Source organism: Papio anubis, chromosome 6 (assembly GCF_008728515.1).
Source record: "Papio anubis isolate 15944 chromosome 6, Panubis1.0, whole genome shotgun sequence".
In the NCBI taxonomy this organism is placed as follows: domain Eukaryota; kingdom Metazoa; phylum Chordata; class Mammalia; order Primates; family Cercopithecidae; genus Papio; species Papio anubis.
In genome coordinates this window covers 25655170-25675462 of record NC_044981.1, presented here as the reverse complement: position 1 = coordinate 25675462, position 20293 = coordinate 25655170, and the positions used below count along the sequence as shown (strand labels likewise).

The 20293-nt window shown below is 39.9% G+C and overlaps 2 protein-coding genes across 6 annotated transcripts in view; one reads left to right on the top strand and one right to left on the bottom strand.

The window, feature by feature from the left end:
• The window catches only part of LOC103883540 (histone H2A type 1-A), a 134659-nt gene extending 129129 nt beyond the window's left edge, over positions 1–5530 (top strand). For all 5 annotated transcript variants that reach the window (XR_004184244.1, XR_004184242.1, XR_004184243.1 and 2 more), the window contains one exon: positions 4788–5530. The gene's annotated coding sequence lies outside the window, so the exon portion shown is untranslated. The remainder of the gene's footprint in view (positions 1–4787) is intronic.
• The window catches only part of SCGN (secretagogin, EF-hand calcium binding protein), a 52500-nt gene that overhangs the window by 14239 nt on the left and 17968 nt on the right, over positions 1–20293 (bottom strand). Inside the window, exons 5-7 of the mRNA XM_003897140.3 lie at positions 18447–18503; positions 17937–18014; positions 5385–5440 (exon numbers count right to left, since the gene is read on the bottom strand). Coding sequence (XP_003897189.1) covers positions 5385–5440; positions 17937–18014; positions 18447–18503 — 191 coding nt within the window. The remainder of the gene's footprint in view (positions 1–5384; positions 5441–17936; positions 18015–18446; positions 18504–20293) is intronic.

Genomic DNA, 20293 nt, shown 5'->3' with positions numbered 1-20293 from the left:
AAAGAGGTTCAATTTGTAGACTGAAAACTACAAAACCTTGTTAAAACAAATTAAAGACTTAAGTAAATGAAAAAACATCCCACGTTCATACATTGGGAGACTTAATATTTTTAAGGAGACAATGCTCCCCAAATTGATCTGCAAGTTCAAAACAATCCTCATCAAAATCTGAATTGGCTTTTTTGCAGAAATTGACAATCTGGTCCTAAAATTCATGTGAATATGCAAATGAACCAGGATAGCCAAAACAATCTTGAAAAAGAGGAACAAAGTTTGAGGACTCACATTTTTTGTTTCAAAATTTGCCTACAAATCTACAGAATCAAGATAGTGTGTATTGGCATAATGACAGATATGTAGATAAATGGAAAAGAATTGAGAGTACAGAAATAAACCCATACATATGGTCAATTGATTTTCAGAAAGGGTGCCAAGACCATTCAGTAAGGAAAAATATTCAAGAAATGGTGTTGGGACAAGTAGATATCTACATGCAAAATAATTAAATTGTGCCCCCACCTTACACCATATTAAACAATTAACATGAAACGGATTTACATAAAACAGAAACTTTATAATTTATATAACTCTTAGAAGGAAACAAAGGGGTAAATCTTCATGAGCTTGGATTTTGGCAGTGGCTTCCTAGATATGATATCTAAAACACAAACAACCAAAAACATTAGACAAATTGGACTTCATGAGAATTAAAAACATTTGTGCTTCAAAGGACATCATCAAGAAAATGAAAACACAACTCTCAAAATGGAAAAAAGTTTTTGCTGATTATACATCTGAGAAATGTCTAGTAAACAGAATATACATAGAACTCTTACAGTTCAATAACAAAAGGACAAATCACCCAATTTTCTAATTGCACAAAGGATCTGAACAGACATTTCTCCAAAGAAGACATACAAATGGCCAATAATACATAAAAAATATTCAAAATGCAAATCACAATGAGATACTACTTCACACTCACTAGATGTGAAGTAGTATCTTCTTTTTTATGATTAAAAAAGATGCAAACAATAACAAGTACTAATTAGAATATGGAGAAATTAAAATCCTGATACATTGTTGGTGGGAATGTAAAATGGTGCAGCCACTTTAGAAAACATTTTGGCAGTTCCTCAGAAAATTAAATGTAAAATTACTATATGAACCAAAAGTTCTGCTTCTTAATATATAACCAAGAGAATCACAAACACATATTTAACCCAAAACATGTAGCAACATTATTCATAATCTCTAAAAAGTGAAAATAACTCAAATGAACATCAACTGATGAATGGACAAAATGTGATATGTACATACACGGGACTATTACTCAGCCATAAAAAGGGATAAAGTTACAACATGGATGAACCTTGAAAACATTACTCCAAGTGAAATAGCCAGATAGGAAAGGCACATATTGTATGATTCCATTTATATGAAATGCCCAGAATAGGTAAGTCGATAGAAAGAGAAAGTAGATTGGTGGTTGCCAGGGTCTTGTGGGAGGAGGAAGAGGGGAGTGACTGCTAATGGGTACTGGGTATCCTTCTGGCATAATGAAATGTTCTAACATTAGATACTGGTGATGACTGGACTTTATGAATATATTAAAATCTACCAAATTGTATACTTTAAAAGGGTAAATTTTATGGTACTTAAATTATATCTCAATTTTAAAATAATCTTGTTTTTGTTTTAGAAAGCAAATATGTCTGTCTTTTCTGTATAATTATAATTATACTTTAATAGGATACAGTCAGTTTCAATAGATTCAACATTAGATTCATGTTGTATTCATAGTCGTGAGGATATATAGAAAAAGTAGAAAAAATGTAATACAACTATGTGGAAAATCTTTCCTCCTCCAAATGCTCAGAATAGAGGGAATTAATTTGAGCCAATTAGAAGATAGAATATCCTGGAAGTCTGCAAGGAATATTGTTCTTACTATTTGCTGGCCCCGGGCAGCCTAAATCATGTTGCCAGTCACAGCACATATACTTGGGAGGTGCTTTTATGTAGAGGAATTGAGCTGCATTTCAGAGCTGAAAGTAGAGAGAGAAAATTCCTATCTGCAAATGTTTTAAGGCCTCTTTGTTGTTGTATTAGTTTCCTAGTGCTGCTGTGACACACTGCCACAAACATAGTGGCTTCAAATGACCATAATCATTTACAGCACTTGCAGCTGAAGTCTGAAATTGATCTCACTGGGCAAAATTCAAGCTCTCAACAGGGCCACATTCCTTCTGGAGGCTCAGGGAGAATCCCTTCCCTTGCCTTTTTTCGGGTTCTAGAGACTGCCTACATTCTTTAGCCTCTTCTTCCACTTTAAAGCCAGCAACTAGCATTTTCAAATCTCTCTGTGACTCTGACCTTCTGACTCCCTCTTCCATATTTAAAGGATCTTTGTTATTACATTGGGCCCAATGTGGATAATCCAGAATAATCTCTATTTTAAAGTCTGTTGATTAGCAAACTTAATTATATCTGCAACTTTAATTCATTCTTGCCTTGTAACATGAAATAGTCACCAGTTTGGGTATTAGGACGTGGACACCTTTTTTTTTTTTTTTTTTTGAGATGGAATCTCGCTTAGTCACCTAGCTAGAGTACTGTGATGCAATCTTGGCTCACTGCAACCTCTTCTTCCTGAGTTCAAGCGAATCTCCTGCCTGAGCCTCCTGAAGAGCTGGGACTACAGGCATGCACCACCACGCCGGGCTAATAATTTTTTTTTTTTTTTTGTATTTTTAGTAGAGACAGGGTTTCACTATGTTAGCCAGGCTGGTCTCGAACTCTGACCTCAAGTGATGCACCTGCCTTGGCCTCCCACAGTGCTGGGTTTACAAGTGTGAGCCACCGCACTCAGCCTAAGATGTGGACATCTTTATTCTGCTTACCACAGTTCTCATTTTCAAATTCCATATCAAACTGGTTTTGAAATACACTTGGCACCCCATATCTGTGGGTTCTTCAGGGCCAACTGTGGGACTTGAGCATCCGAGGATTTGGGTATCTGGTATCTGCGGAGGTTCTGGAACCAATCCCCAGAGGATACTTAGGGAAGACTGTACTAACTGATTTTGCTGCCTTGCATCTTTATTCAGTGCTACTGTAACTCCATCAATTCACAACTACTCATTGAATCCCCCTCATTGCACAACACTCCACCAAGTGAGAAGTTATTCAAGGGGTTAAGGCATAGTCCCCGCCCTACCAGCAGGACCATAGCAAACCCGCCTCTACAGAGTGTTTGGACATATGCAGAAGGCCCTATTAGTTATCACAGTGATAGAGGGGGCACAACTAGCATTTTGTGCATAGGGCCAGGGATATTAGGTTTCTGGCATTACATGGAAATTTCCACAGAATGAAGAATTGTCCCATGTCTCACTTGAATTTCAAATGTCCAGGGGGGCAATCGTGTCTGTAAAAATCCTGCTTTTAATTATTTGTGCTTGGAACTGAATTCTTATTTGCATAAAAACTCAAGGTTTGCATAATTTACTACTTACATAAATTTTCCACATGGTAGATGAATTGTGTTGAGAGATGAATGTATTTTGTCTCATTTGGAACTCTGTCAATACTTATTTATTATTTCATGAAATCATATCAACAGCACCTGACTTACCAAAGTGCCACAATTGTATCAGTTAGCATCTCAGCTGCCCCATTTATAATTCTACACAGGTGAAAGCATGTGATCACTTCATTATATCTTCACTATGATTGTATACAAGCACTTATACACTAAAATGTGCGTTATTGTATAATTAACTGCTTTCCTTTTATTTCGCCTTTATAAGTTACAGTCTGTGCATGATGTTAGTTATTTTAGCATTGTAAACATAGGTAGGTCATATTGGATATGGACTAAGAGGGCAGAGAGCAGTCGCTCTGAGCCCTTTATTAACCCCAGCCTCTCAGGGCACACAGGGCTCCTCAACTCTCACTACTCTGAGGTGTGCACAACTGAATCAGCGCATGGATGAATAGATGCTTTTGGTGAAGGGAACCACGAGATTGCAAGCTTTTGTTTTCATCTAGATTGTCATCTATTGAATGAATTCTTTGGTTGCTTTGGGATTGGCTCTCTCACATAGCTCTCTGACCTGTACTTGAGAGGAACCCTGCCTCTATTGACCAAGAGAACCAGATGGGATCCAGGGAGCAGAGGCAAGATGCCTTCTGTGCCAGGCCTGATGGAGAAACACTTTTGTCCCTCTTTGGCTGGTCCCTCAGTGGCTCTTCTATATCAATGTGGCCAAAATTAGAACGAAGGTCCTAAAAAAAGTAGCCAAGGAGGACACACAGGCTGCCTCGCAATTCCTATGAGGCACAGATAGAAGGCCATTTAGTCTACTGAGGTCAACATCCTGGCTGTTACTGAGGAGATATTCTTCCTGGTGAGTCCCCTTTCACAGATATCAAAACCTGGCTGAGGTAGCTGCCAAGAAAGGAGATAGCTGGTATGGGATTTGGTGATTCTGGACTCAGGTTAATGTCTACTAAGAGATGAAACCAACATCTTCTTGTGACTTTATCGAGTTACCTCCTCATCATTAAAAATTTGCCTCAGTCCTTGGAATTCCTCCCTCCCAGCTATACTTGCTACTGCACTGCAGCCTGTAACTGCTGCGCCATTTACAATTACCATCGAGCGCTGCCCTGAAGTACCTGGTATTATATGTAGCTGCTCCCCTATAACGGGTGTATCTGTGTATTCCAGATCCAATTTCAACTCTGACTATTTGCTCAGAATGTCTTTCTCTTTTTTGTAGACAACTCCATGCTGTTTGGGATCAGCTGGACTTGACAAAACATACTGACACACCAATCACATGCCACAACACCAGACTCTCAAGACAACATTTTCATGGACACAGAGCCACTTCTGCTTTTATCCTGTCCTCCTCCACTTCTAGCCTTCAGGCACTTGGTGCCTCCCTGAGGATACACCAACACTTCAAGACCACAGAGTGCATCTGGCGTCTGGCTCAGTAGTCCTGTGTCCTGAAATAACTGCTCAACGTTCCCAGAGCCAGTGAATGGGATTTGGGACATTTTTGTCATGAAGTCACAAGGTGAGACTATAAATGTCTTGCCTTTAAGGGTAGGGGGATTTTCCCATGACCCATCCATAAAATTTGTGAAAATGTTATGCGTTGTACATTTTGGAGAGACGAACTTTTATTATCTTCACGAAGGAATCTGTTACCCTAAAAGATTTAGAATCACTCAGCTTATTTGGTAAGATGTGCCTATTCTTTTAGACTCCAGGTGAGGCTTGATCTCCAGTCTCAAAAGGAAATATATGATGTCATCAGGCCCCTAGGAAGGTATTTCTGAATGTATGATATCATTTCCATGTAACTCACCTTGCTAAGTCATTTAGATCCAACCGACCATCTTTATTTCTGTCAAAGATCTTCATCTGAAATGCAGAAGGGAAAATGGTTGTACTTGTAACAGGAATTAATTCTGAAAGTTATTAAAACACTTTACTATTTTGCTCTTCTGATTACATATTTGCCTAAATTGGCTGAGGAGCCCACTTGCCTGGGGGAAAATTAGTATTGGTCACAGAAGGAATTGCATGTCAGCCTCTCTGTTAGGATGAGTCATAGGAACCAAACCTCCTAAATCTCAGTGGCTTAACACAACACAGGTTTATTTTTCACTCATGTTATATGAGAATCAAGGGTTAGCTGGCAGGTCTACTTCATGTTGTCTATACTCTGGTGACATGGAATGACAAAGTAGTGACCGTCTGGCCACATTTCTGATTGTCATTGCAGAAAGAAAGAATAGTAAATAATTTACTTATTAAAATTGTATTCTCCAAAGCAGATCCCTGGTCACACCCACCTTCAAAGGGACAGAATAATAAAATCCTACCATGTGAGGAAAACTACTTATTTGGAGGATAGCAGCAACAACTACCAGTCTCTGACAGGCAAAACAGATAAAAATCTTTTATAAAGATTACAAGCTTGAAATGTGGGTTCTTTGTTTGAGTCAAGGTTTTCTGAAATTATTTTATAGCCCTCATTTAGCATATCAGCCACCAAGGAGGGCTTGGAGGGCTCATATCATAGGGTACTGTCATAGGGTATAGGAAAAACCTCATGTTTCCATGAAGGCAAAAGGTGTTGACGCTGAACCTTTCCTTTCATAGAGAGACTTAGCATTGTCCAAAGAAGTTGTTTACATTATTAGATCAGACTAAACTTTAAACAATATAGGACTAAAAGTTAAAAATTTGTGCACTAACCACAAATTAGAAACACAAGATTGGTTTGGGCAAAATAGACGAGATAGATTTCTTTGCACATCTGAGTTGAAATGTGAGTGAATTTTGTGACTTTACAACATTTTAATGCTACAGAATATCTCTAAACATATCCATATAAGGAGGCTGCACAGGGAAAAAGAGGGAGCGAGATAATCTGAAAATATATACAACAGATTTTTGCTTTAAAAGATACATTAGTCCCCCATCCTTCCTCTCTCTGCAAATACAGTTTTTTTAAATATTTAAAATGATTTTGAAAACCCATTATCCCTATTTTGGCACCAAAAATGTGTATTACAGAATTAAAACACAGGTTATATTTTTATACATTTGGACATATTACATGTCCAATTATGTCCCTTAAACATAAACACTATACAGAATCCAGTAAAAAGTCTGATGGGGATACACTTTGCTAGAAGATGAGCCATGAGTTATTTTCTGTGACACTTTCATTATGAGAGGTTCTATCTTAATAGAAAGCTAGGTCAGCTTGAGCTTTAAGCAAGTAACAACTCACCTTGAAAGACGTGGGCCTAAGTCCATTGCTGTGCAAACTTACTCCAAGAGAAAACAATCCCGTGCTCGAAATTGGCCTAGGATGAACTAAACATCAGTGTGCTAAATTATGCTTCTACCTATCAGAAAATTGGCTATGGCTCAAATAAGAATGAGAATCAGGAAAAAAATCATTTGCCTAATTTTTCCATCTCTGAGTGTATACCAGTGAGAATGAATGGCACACATATTCCACTGTATCTGCTCGTCTACTTTCTTGGGGCCTCTGTAGCTCTAAGTTCAAATATTAATGATGAGGGAATCTTGAAGCATGCCTGTAGCAGCAGACTAGAAATCAAATCCTGTGTGACATTAAGACATTATGCTTCTTTGCAAGCATAACCTTTAGTGAATTTTTGAATGCTTGGCATATTTGTTTGAGACATAATGGCTTCTTAATTTTTAAACTATAATAAAGACCATTTATGAGGGCTCAATATTACATTTAATTATCACAACATCCTTATAAGGTCAAAAAAAATCTGCATGTAACAAATAAGGAAACTGATATTTAGAAAGATTGAAGTAGGTTGTTTAAGAAGCAAGATTTTAATCTAAGCATATCTGTCACCAGAGCTCTTTCCATAAAACCAGGCTCTTAGCTCTATAAAGTCTGGGTATCTCATCCTGAATTTGATTTGCTTCATGTTTGGTTATGAAGTAAAACATCTGGTGCAGGCCGGGCGCAGTGGCTCACGCCTGTAATCCCAGCACTTTGGGAGGCCGAGGAGGGCGGATCACAGGGTCAGGAGATCGAAACCATCCTGGCTAACATGATGAAACCCTGTCTCTACTAAAAATACAAAAAAATTAGCCAGGCGTGGTGGCAGGCGCCTATAGTCCCAGCTGCTGGGGAGGCTGAGGCAGGAGAATGGTGTGAACCCAGGAGGTGAGCTTGCAGTGAGCCAAGATCACGTCACTGCACTACTCTAGCCTGAGAGACAGAGGGAGATGCCATCTCAAAAAAAAAAAAAAAAAATCTGGTGCCATAGAGCATACCAGAGATGTGGTATTTACCTTTTCTAATTGCCTCTTTTTAGAAAAAGACTATGTGGATTTCCCTCCAACTCAGTAGTCTGAATTTCCTCTAAAGAAATAGAAACTTCATGATAGTTGAGTCAACTCTAAGACTGCCAATTTTCACTTCACTGGACTCACGCTTATATAGTTCATTTCTATCTATTTTCTCTACCTTTGACTATAAACCAAGAGATATAAGCCTAGTGCCTGACAACTGCTCCAGGCAGTAGTGGCAGGTTGGTCACAGCCTGAGTTCCATGAGCAAGCGCCCCTGCCAGCCCTCAGCCCACAACCCAGCTCCCCTTCAATCCCCTGCACACACACCCCTTCCCACTGGGCTCCATGCCCTGAAGCTGCACGGGTGCTCATTTACCCTGGCTGGAATGATGATGAAGTATTCCCAGGCCAGAACAGGCTCCAGAATTTCTGAAACCAAATGTTCACTGCCTTGTGACATTGGTGCTCAAATTCCTATAGCAAACATGTTCTGACCAAAAACATAGAATATGAGGAGGTGACCCCTGCCCAGAAGCTCCTCTCCCAGTGACTCCTGACCAAGACCAATGGGATGTCCTGCTAGACTGAGTGGCTATTTGTTGCCAATGATGCTCACCCAGTGTCCATCCTGGAGGACTCTACCGGGCACCCACAGAATCAGAAGTGATCACCTTCACCTGTAGCATCAACCATGCCAAGCTGATGGTGGTGGAGGAACGATGTATTTACTGTGTGAACTCTGAGAACTGCACTAGTCCGAAATCCTCAGGGAAGCCTGGGTGTTCTCTAGCTTATCTAGTATCTCCAGAGCTATCCAGGAACTTGGTCATGCTCTTTTCAAAAACAACATGATTGTAACTGTGAAGAGTTTTCAGTATATCTTGGCCAAGCTGCCAGATGATGCACCTTCCGAAACACCTGCTGGGACAGCAAAGGAAGCCAAAGGGAAGGCAAAGGAGACAGCACTGACAGCTGTGGAGAAGGCCAAGGACCTAGCGAGCAAGGCAACCACTGAAATGCAATAACAGCAACAGTGCATGTAGCCAGCCTGGGCCCTGCCCACCACCGCCACAGCACCCCTGATGACCTGGTTCAAATCCCTCTGCCCTTTTCCAATTTACTTCCAGCCCTACCTACTGCTTGGGTTGTGGGTTGAGGGTGGGTGTCATGTTGACATCTACAGAACACCAGGCACACCCATATCTGAGCCAGTCCTGCTTATTTCCCCATTGGGCAGCTGAGGTCAGAAGCACAGAGAGGTGTGGTGACTTGCACAGGATCACAGACGGGATGCAGATAAATTGGTAATAAATGCTAGACTGCAAACTCCATGAGGGCAGGGATCTTTGTTTTGTTTTGTGATATGCCCCCAAGTACTTGGCACATATCTAGTACATAATAGGCAGTCAATAATTATTTATTGAATTTTTTAAAAAAGAAAATAAATATAGGCCTTATTTTTTCCTCCCTCTTTATCCTAATTCACTGCAGGAGGGCTGTGGCAGTTGACGATGGCAGCGGTAGGGGGCGTGCCTTCCATTCTGAAGGGCAATCGCTGAAAGGTGGAGAAGAGCCCTTCATCACTCTTCTTACCTCTACCACTGCTTTTCCAAGACTTGCACTCATACTCCATCCACACATTTTTGAGAATTAGCTACCTGAAAGGTGCTATCAAGGCTCCTAGAAATGGAACACAATGTCTTAATAACAAATGCCTTAAAATTCTAAGTGTGGTAGTTCCCATTCTCTGGCAAGAGACTCCTCAGGGACTTTGGAGTTACTCAGAATTCTCCTTAGATTGAATAATCTTTTAGTTTTTCAAACCTTTGTAGGTGCAGTAGCGATTGTAAAATGCAAAATCACTTAAAATCATTACTGGGTAACTTCCTGTCAATAGATATTTTCTTAAACAGTAGATTCAAAGTACAACTACTGTCATGTGGTGGGAGAGGAAGTCTGTGACTTTTTAAAACAATTCTTAATGAAGAATTTTAGTATAACGCCTGCCCATGGTGAAAAACATGCAAATAATTGAGCAGAGTCAAGAGTGTGAGTCCCTCCCTTGCCTGTTTTAGTGGTAACTACCATTCACAGAGTCTTATAGATCCTTCCAGAAACTTTTTAAGCATACAAGTATATGTGTATATATGTACACACACATATATCACATCTATCTAGTTTTTTGATGAATGGACCATATGCAATATACTATTTTGCAGCTTCCTTTTTCTATTTAATAAATTATTGGAAAAATCATTCTTTAGCAGTTCTTTTTTTCTTTTTTTCTTTTTTTTGTTTTTTGTTTTTTTTTTTTTGAGATGGAGTCTCGCTCTGTCGCCCAGGCGATCTCGGCTCACTGCAAGCTCCGCCTCCCAGGTTCACGCCATTGTCCTGCCTCAGCCTCCCGAGTAGCTGGGACTACAGGTGCCCACCACCACGCCCGGCTAATTTTTTGTATTTTTAGGAGACAGGGTTTCACCGAGTTAGCCAGGATGGTCTTGATCTCCTGACCTTGTGATCTGCCCGCCTCAGCCTCCCAAAGTGCTGGGATTACAGGCGCGAGCCACTGCACCCGGCCAGCAGTTCTTTTTTTAAAAAAACTTTAAAGGAGATCCTCATTCCTGCCTGGAAATTATTGCCATATGCTATTCCAAAAAAGATTAGAACCCCCTCCCATATTATCAATTGAGAATTATTTGTCAGGTAATTACTATGTCTAATAACATTCTACACACTATGGGACATCCCAAACAATTATTAAGATGGTACATGATTTTAGGAGTATACAATTGTAATTGAAGAGTGAAAAAGAAATATCTGAAATATACATTAACTAATAAGATTCAACATTATCTCCTTAACCCTGAGAAAAAGAGACAGAGCAATGTGACAGGATATTGGAGGAGACTGAGGAAGGAGATAAGAATTCAGGTAAGTTCTGAAGGAGGGATAGGATTTGGAAATGAGGCAGAGAGAAGAGAGGAAGACATTATAGACTAGCAAATGTAAGAACAAAGGCACCGAGATAGAAATTCACATGATAGCAATAGGTTAGCCATAGAGAGTCACCAGGGAGGACGAGGGCTGTTCTGGGAGTGGAGGAGAGAAGTTAGAGTGGGAGAGAGAATGGGACCAGATGATGCAAGAGCTTGAAAGCCATAAATAGAAGTTTAAACTTTTGTAGATCCATGCACAGGTGACTGACATCATTCATTCATTTATTCATGCGTTCATTCATTTAACAAATATTTATGGAGTGCCTACTATGTGTCAGACACTGTTCTATTTACTGAACAAACGAAAATTCATGCTCTCATGGAGCTGATTTGGAAAGAGGAGATGGAAGGGGGGAAGGAAAATAAGACAGATAAGTAAAATACTGACTGCTTTACATATGTAACGTGAAATATACATGTTACCTATGTTAAATGCTCTGTAGGAAAAATTAAGTAGCATATAGAATAGCAAGTTGGGGGTTACAATTTTAAATAGAATGGAAATGGAAAGCCTCAATTAAAAGGTGGCTTTTTCATAAAGACCTGAAAGAGATGAAAGTAAATCAAATGCATACCAGGGTTAAAAATATATTGGCAGGGATATGGCAAGTGCAAAGCACCTGTGGCAGCGCATACATGCATGTCAGAGTAACCAAAAGTATGACAGGCAATAGTGTGGCAAGACTAGGACTGGGGAGGAGATAAAAGGAGATAAGATGGGAAAGGTGATGACTTGGGGTATGAGCAGGTGGTGTAAGAACTTTGGCTTTTTCTCAGAGACAGAGCCTTTGGAGGTTTTTGATATGAAAAATGACACAATCTGACTCATAGTATAACAGGATCACTCTGGCTGCTGTGTTTCATAGAGATGGTAAGAGACAGGAGTGGAAATAGGGGGATTTGCTGGGAAGCATCTTACAATTCAGTTGAGAAATAATCATGGCTTGGAACAGGGTGAGAAATGATCAGATTTAGAATGTAATTTTAATGTGTTCAATAAGATTTGCCAGTTAGATGTGGAGTGATAGAGAAAGAGGCATCAAAGATGGTTTCAAGTGTCATGCCTTGAGCAACTTGAAAGCTTGAGGAAGACCAGTAGTGGAGCAGGTCTTTGGGGAAAGGTCAGAATTTCAATTTGAGACATGTTGAAAATGTATATTAGGCATGCAGTTCAAGTAGAGATACACATTTAAGTGTATCCAAGAAGTTTAGAGAAGTGGTCTGAGTCAGCCATATAAATCAAGGGTGGTCAGCCTTTAGCTTGTATTCAAAACCATGAGACTGGGTGAGATTACCGCGAGTGAGAGTGGACATAGAAGAGAAGAGATCTGAGGACTGAGCCCAGACGAGCGTCAGGTTGGCCTGGATCACAGTGATGAATGCCTAGACCCAGAGAAGGAAGCAGATATGAGCTGCTTTAACCCAGGCATGAAATATGAGAGCCAAGACCAGGATCATGGATGGGGACAAGCTTAAACTCGTATCATTCTCTTTGTCTGCCATTGTTGTGGGATTTAGGAGGATGAGAGTGACCTCGGGTTGAAACAGAAGAGTATTAAGTGCACTCAGGCCCAGCTGACTCATGTCCAAAAGACTGGGATCGGAATAAAGACAGCACTTGACTTTTACATACACTTTACAAAAGGGGATGGGCTAGCTTGAAGCAAGCTTACAGTGGCGTGAAAGCAGGGATACAGAGGCAGAACAAACTTAGGATTGCACATAACTGTTACCAAGCAACCCAGGTGTCCATTATCTTGGTTTGCCTGGGCACAGGCTTATCTCTTAACCTTCACTATGGTACCCAGGCAGCTGTAGTTCAAGCCTACTCAGGCTTCTTATGACCTTTGTTGTACTTCTTAGATAAAACAGAATACCTGAAGTCACTAGTTATAGAGAACAGGAATCTATAAACTCATTCCATAAAATAAAGGAAAATTTGTTTTTCTTCTCCGTATGTTGAGGGAGTGCTGGGAGAGTCTCCAGAGCACATTAGATAGTATTATCAAGACTTTTCCTGGGTCTGGGCTGTGCTTATTGCTGCCTCTGGGACAAGTCAGCCTAATACAGGAAAACTTATTTCTCTTTCTTTTTATTTTTCTTTAATTTACCACCTCACCATAGTCTCAGATTTAAATGTGTTATTTTATAAAAGTTCAAGTTTCCTGCTCTAATTTAGTATGTGATTTAACATCAGCCAGAAATATTAGCTTACATTTAACAAAAGTAAGTATTATCTAAAAATATCCTATCCAGACAGCTAAATCTTTCCTCCTGCCTGGCGTTGGCAGCACCTCTAAATTCAGTACCATAATTTGATTTTTAATAATAGGCTGTCTCCTTCCTTGTCCAGAACATTAATTAGGAATCAGGATAAGACAAGATGTGCAGACCTCTGCTTCTCTCTCCTGATTGGTCATTCTGCCTTAACTCACTCATTAGTCATGCTTCAGCCAGTTTTTAAATGTGCCAATCCTTATTCAGATCAATTTGAATTCATTTAATAAGTTACATCTCTTAAGTAAAGCATTTGATGCTAAACCTCAGAACAAAATCTTTAATACAGTATTGCCATGATTATGTCCATTGCTCAATAAAAATCCATTAAAGCAGCAATAACGTGATTTCACGCTTAGTATATCAGAGCTCAGGATGTAGAAGTCGTTTTTTAAAAAGCTAAGTTCCTAAAAGTTAGTACACCCAGAAGTTTCTAGGGAAATGTAAAAAGTCATTTAAAAAATCAACTATCAAGTTCCAAAATCTGTTTGTTGGAAAGTATAAGTCACCTCTATGACTTAGGGAAGAAAAATGAAATCAATTGGTCAAAATTTCGTTGAACTCATTTTGTCTTCTAATCAAACTCAAATATTTGGGTGGAAACTCTTTCACCAGCTTCCTCCACACTTGGCTGTCATCTCAGTGCATAAAAAGTCAATGAGAAGCTGATATAGCTTGGATGTCTCCTGTAAATCTCATGTTGAAATGTAATCCCCAGTGTTGGACGTGATGAATCATGGGGGCAGATTTCTGATGAATGGTTTAGCACCATCCCCTTGGTGCTGTCCTTGCTATAGTGAATGCTTTCTCCCAGCATCTGGTTGTTTAAAAGTGTGTGGCACCCTCCTCAGCTCTCTCTCTTTTGTTCCTGCTTTTGCCATGTGATGTGCTTGCTCCTGCTTCACTGTCTACCATAAGTGAAAGCTCCTGGAGGCCTCCTCAGAAGCAAAGCAGATGCCAGCATCATGCTTGTACAGCCCGCAGAACCATGAGCCAATGAAACCTTCTTTTATAAATTACCCAGTCACAGGTGTTTCTTTATAGCAACACAACAATGGCCTAACACAGGGGCCATTTGGAGTTTGTTTGATTATGGACCTGTCTCCATGGGACAATTTAGAACCAAAATGAGTACTTAACTGCAGCACACATGAGCAGAAGAGCTATGAGGTGCTGGCAATGAAACAGACATAGAATAACAGGACTGTCTTGGCCAATGGACAGTTCTCAAACTAGATACTTAAACATTGGGTAAGATCACTCTGATTTCCCTCAGCTACTTCCCAGGACTCTAGACTTACGAATCTAAGCTAAAAATGTTGCATACTGCCAAATTTTCTTGAGCTCAGGACATCCCATTGTAAGGTGATGCCAGCCTGAAGCTTCTTTAATTTAAGCCTGATGGCTGTAAAGGGAAAAGCTCTGGGCAACTGGCCTGATTTGTGATGTGCATCATCTTTCTTCAACCACATACTGCACCCTTTCTGATTCTGCCCTGGCAGGTTTGGTTTAAAGGAGAGGAGAAAAGGAGAATTTCAGAACATAAAGCTCTGCTTGGGGAAGATTGGGTCTGTGCAAAATGCTGAAATGTGCAATATGCAACCCTCCAAGCAATATGCAATATGCTCCCTCCAACCCAAAAGGGAGCAAGAGCCATAATAGGGGCACAGGGTCATAAGAAACACTGACAGGGGAGATAGGAGGTTCCCAAAGACAAATGTTCCTTATTTTGTCATGGTTTCATCATAGCTGGCTATTAGGTAACAACTGAAAGTTCAGTTTAATATGCATTAAGTAGCCTACTACGTGTCAGGTCCCATGTGAGGGCTGGGACAAGAAGGTTAGATGCTGTCCTCACCCTTGAGGAGTCACAGGCTAGTGGGGTACAAGAGCCATAAACAGATAACATCAGTGTCATCCTTGACTCCCACGTGATTCATCAGGAAATCTTCTCAAGTTTATCTTCAAAATATATTTAGTTCTCACCTCTTCTGCCACTCCAACTGAGTCTAAGTTGCCATCCTCCATCACCTGGATGGCAACAATGGCCTCTCAGCAGATCTTCCTGATTCCATACTTGCCCATTGAGGACTCTTCTCAATCAAGGGGGCAAATCTTGACATCCTCTGCATCATAGCCCTCTAGCCGTTTTCCATCTAACTAAAACCCAAGTCCTCACGATGGGCTAAAAATCCCATGATGGTCTGGCTGCCGTTTAGTCTCATCCTTTCTTGCTCTGCTCCAGCCATGCTGGTCTCCCCCGTTCTTAAAAATCCCAGGCGCGCTTTTGCACTAGGGGCCCTGTGCCTCCTGTACCCTCAGTCCCTCCTCACATCTCACCTTCTCAGAGGAGCCACCCTGACCACCTTATTGAAAAGTACCCCTTCTTCCCAGTCCCCTACCCCAACTGCTCCTGCTAGCACTGCCATTCCTGGCCCAACTCCACTTTTTAATTTTTTCCATAACACTCATCTCCCTCTGTTATGCAATATAATGAATTATTAATTACGTTTATTATTTGTTGTCAGTCTCTCCTTTGTCTATTTTGCTCACTGTTGAATCCCTGTTGACTAGAATAATGCTTGGGGCATAGTAGATACGTAATGAATATTTGCGGAATGAATTAAATTATTAAGAAGCTAAGATGATGATATGCACAAGGCACTACACAGGCACAGAGAAGGGGTACTGGGCTCACCGTGGAGGGAAGGCTACAGAAGATTTCTTTTAGGGCAAGTTGATATCTAACTGAATATTGAATGATGAGCAAGAACCAGGTGAAAAAAGTGAGGGGAAAAAAGCTGAGCTATATTAAGAAGTAAAAGAGTAGTGGTTTAGTATGGTTAGTTGGAGGTGGGGGCAAGCTCCTCAGAGTCAAAGATAGTCAAAGAAATACTGGCAACATGCTGGAGATTCTACATGAAAATATATTCATTAAGTAGGTCATGTTTTATAAGTCGATAAAATCGAGATAACAACAGCCAGTGTTAACATTCTGTTAAATCAATGTTAAAAATATGCTGAACTAGAAAAACACCTCCTTATTGTTCTGTACCCCAAGCAGTTTCCATCTAATTTCCTTTTTCATAGTATTCATTCTATTAGAGGGCTTCACTGGAGCTTAGGTCAAAAGGAACCTAGAGATTCTCCTGTAGCAGGGAAACTGCTTCCCACTGCTGGGGGATTTCCCACTTCACCCTTTGGTGCTGAGCACATATTTACTCAGGATTTCAGACATCATTTTGCATGCTATTAAAACAAATCAACATAGTAAGAGGCTGAATAATTTCCTTAATTGAGATCCTGCCCTGAGATTTGATTCTCTCCTTGGCATTTGCTTTCTCCTGTCTAGGCCAATTACAAGTTACCAGGGTCAAGAGCACTTGCCTCCTTCCCAACACAGACTCATTTGACTGGAGGCACATTCAGAGCAGAGTACAGAGGGAGAGTAGAGAAAGCTCCAGGGCTGAAAATCAGGGGAGCTTAGCTTCCAGCTTAACAGATGCCTTTAGCTAAGGAACATTTTTTCTCAGTTATCTGATCTTTAAAATGAGCTTAAGAACTCAACCTGGTGGTGACTTAGTCACTTAAAACGCTTTCTTAGCCTTAGTCATCAGATATACAAAATTGCATGAATAATACCAACACTGTAGAGAAGTTGTTGGAAATATTATAGTATTTGGAAATACCAATTAAAAGCCCAAATAGGTCAACATGGTGGTACACATTTTAACAAACTCTTCTCAGTAATATGTATCCCTGACTTCACCATAAGGCTCAATGAGGTGAAACTGCTCAATAACTCTTTATATAATAAATATAACAATCCTACAAGTAATTAAGGCTTTATCTGCAAATTTCCATGCTTACTAACTAAGAAACCTGAAGATTTTTATAGGAATGAACCACACACCTAGGGATGAGAAAGGGATAGGGGAGGAGAAAAGACAGAGGAGCCAGATACAATTTAATACAAATCATTGATGAGTACTGGGAGAAATGCATCAAGTTAGGTGTTGAAACAGAACATGAGGATGAGTTCACCAAAGGCAGCTTCCTACTTCACCACTTTCCATGGAGCTTGACACAAAAATAGTCTCAAGGTCACTTGGAACAACGATGACATGAGGGGATTGTGAAATAATGACAACTACTGCAATAAGAGCTAACTCATTGTATTCTGGATAGTATGCAAGTCCTTCAAATGCATCAACGCATTTGCCCTCACAGGAATTAGGTACTATTCATTCCCATTTTATAGGAGAAGTAAATAAAGTTGAGAGGCTTGACAGTTTTCTTACATCATAGCTGGTAAGTGGCAGAGGTAGGACATGCATCCTCCATCTATCTGACTCTCCAGCTGCACTAAATCAACATGCTAAATGAGGAGAATCATCCACTGTGGTGAGAGGCAGCTTCCATCTGTTTGGTACTGATTGTCTAAGTCCATGTTTACTTGCTTCCATGTGACTTCAATTAACATTGAGGTTATTGGCCTGGTGCTTAGAAACCTAATATTGACTGAACTTTTCAGGTTTCCCCACAGACTGGTGAACAGCTTTCTCTCTCAAATAGATGCAACCTGGTCACAAGAGAGAGGCTACAAGAGTTCAGTTTTAGCCAGTGTTTTTCAGAGTTGAGGTTTCCTCTTGCATTCATTTAGCCTTCAAATTCTCAAGGACGACCTCTCTAGCAGACACTGTTTCTGGGGTCTGGGGAGGGAGTGGGGGAGCTGTCCTCATGGAGGTAATTACTCATGGAGTAGTGAGTAATTATTCATTACTTACCATGGTGCCAGTGTATTCTTCCAGTTTAGCCTCAGAAATGGCCTTTCTGTGGTGAAGAAAGAGGTCTCGGAGGAAGTTCTGTGGCGCCAAGAGAAGAGTCATACTTCATATAGTGAGCAAATAAACTGCAAATGTCTTAAAAGGCCTTATTTCAAGAATTGTGGGTTGTTTGTTTCCAGGAGGAAATAAAATGCTTTTAGCAAGCAATAAATCCAAGAATTGAGGGCTGTCGCTGTTTATAGGGAGCTCACGGGGCCCAGGGACTAGCTCCATCATGAAAAAGTTATCATAAATGCTCAATTATGCTGCTTTTCCAGAGACAGCAATGTGACTTGCACTTTCTAAACATTTTAAAAATGAATATATATACATATATGTACATATGTATGTATTTTTTGAGTAACATATTCAAATACATCTTTCCTGGGCCCACAGAAATCAAACTCATGATACACACATATCAAATTCCCAATGATAAACAAACCCACCCCTTCACCCAGTGACACTTACGCGGAGCTCAGCAGCTGATATAAAGCCACTGCTGTCAGCGTCATATTTGCGCCAAATCTGAAATACACAAAAGTCATTAATTCATTTATCCTCAGATAAGTTGGAATAATTATGTGGTATCTACTACAGTTCAGCATCTGAAAACAGTACTTAACTGAATGGAAATTCCACTTTTGATGGGAAACTTTAGGCTTTCTTTGGTGACAGCAATTTTGGGCAGAATCCACCAGAAATGGATCACTGCATTCACTTGGAGCCACTTAAGGAGGGCCACAGTGGTTTCAATGAAAGCCCACTGAGTGGGCTTTAATCGAAAGGATTCTTTTGGAAAGTTCAGAATGGAAAGATACAAAGTGATGAACTTCAATTTGGGGCAATATGACAAACTAAGAAACCTCCTCAGTACTAACTACCTAAAAATGCAACATCCTATGTAAATAACTTTTAATTACATTGCATAGATCACAAGAAAGTGAAAGGACTCCTAAGAGACCCAACATGATAGGAAAGCACAAACTTAGAGTGGTAATGTAGGACTGAAACCAAAGCCTATCCCAAGTATATCTGCTGGTCCCTGGCAACAAAGTCTGCAGTTTTATGAGAAAACTGCACATGTGGTAGACAGGGAATAAATCATGGGACCCACACAGGTGGAAAATCAGATCAAGGTGCCCGCTTTAAACTAAAGCTTCAAAACTAAAACCTTAATGAAAGATGAACTTTAAAAAATTACACTGCAGAAAAGTCCCCTAAGAAATCTTGCCTGTGTGGTCTTGTCTCTGATGGAGGGAATAAAATAACTGATAATTCCCAGTTATAAGCTACTCCTGTCATTAGTGTGAGGCCAGCATTCATCCAACTGAAGATGCAGTTACTGAACTGGAAGACAGAACAGCTGAAACTCTTTGAGGAAAGCACCGAACTACTTTCTTTAATAAATTCTGTTACTCTCACCACCTCTGATTATTCCATGGACAAGCCTCACATCAGTTGGCAAGCTCCCTAACTCTTGTACAAAATGAAAGGTTACACTAAGTTGTTGTGGTTTTTTTTCCATTGACAGATTTTTCTTAGATCCTAGATGGATTGCCTGTGTTCTGTGTTAACCAACTGCAGGAACCTTAATTATTAACCACAATCAGTGTCCTGAGCTCAGACTCTGCAGGGATAGTAGGAGATGTTGATACTGATGCTATGTCGACACTGGTGCTGATATTTAGTGATAACAATTCAGAAATGTCACTCCTTTCAGACCCTGTCATTTATGTCTGAATTTAGTCCAATTTACACAATCAGTGAGTTAAATGTGATTTACATCTTTTATCATATGAATATGCCAAAACTATGAGAATTTCAAATAATTTTTAAAATTTTTTGCATGCTTTTTAAATGCCATTCTCCAACAATTTCCATCTAAATTATTGTGTAGTTTTACTACAGCTGAGTCATTGGAGAGCCAAAGATTTTTGTGTGAATATTCAGCAAGCCTATCTTTAAAGAATAAAAACAAAATAAAGACATTTCCAGACAAACAGAAGCAGAGTTTATTACCAGCAGACTCTCAATAAAGAATATACTCTAGGAAGAAGAAGGAACAGGAAGAAGGAAATCTGAGATACACAAAAAAGGAATGGTGAACAAAGACAATGGTAGCAATATGACATGTGGTGACACATGGGCAAATTGAAACAAATCTTGACTGCATAAAATTTGTGGGATTAAAGAAAACAAGATAGAACTAATATTCTGGACAATAATGGCACATGAGTTGGTGAGTAAGAGTTATAGTGTGTTAAGATCCTGTGGTTCAGGGGAAAAGTTAGAATTTCTTAAAATATGTAGAATGT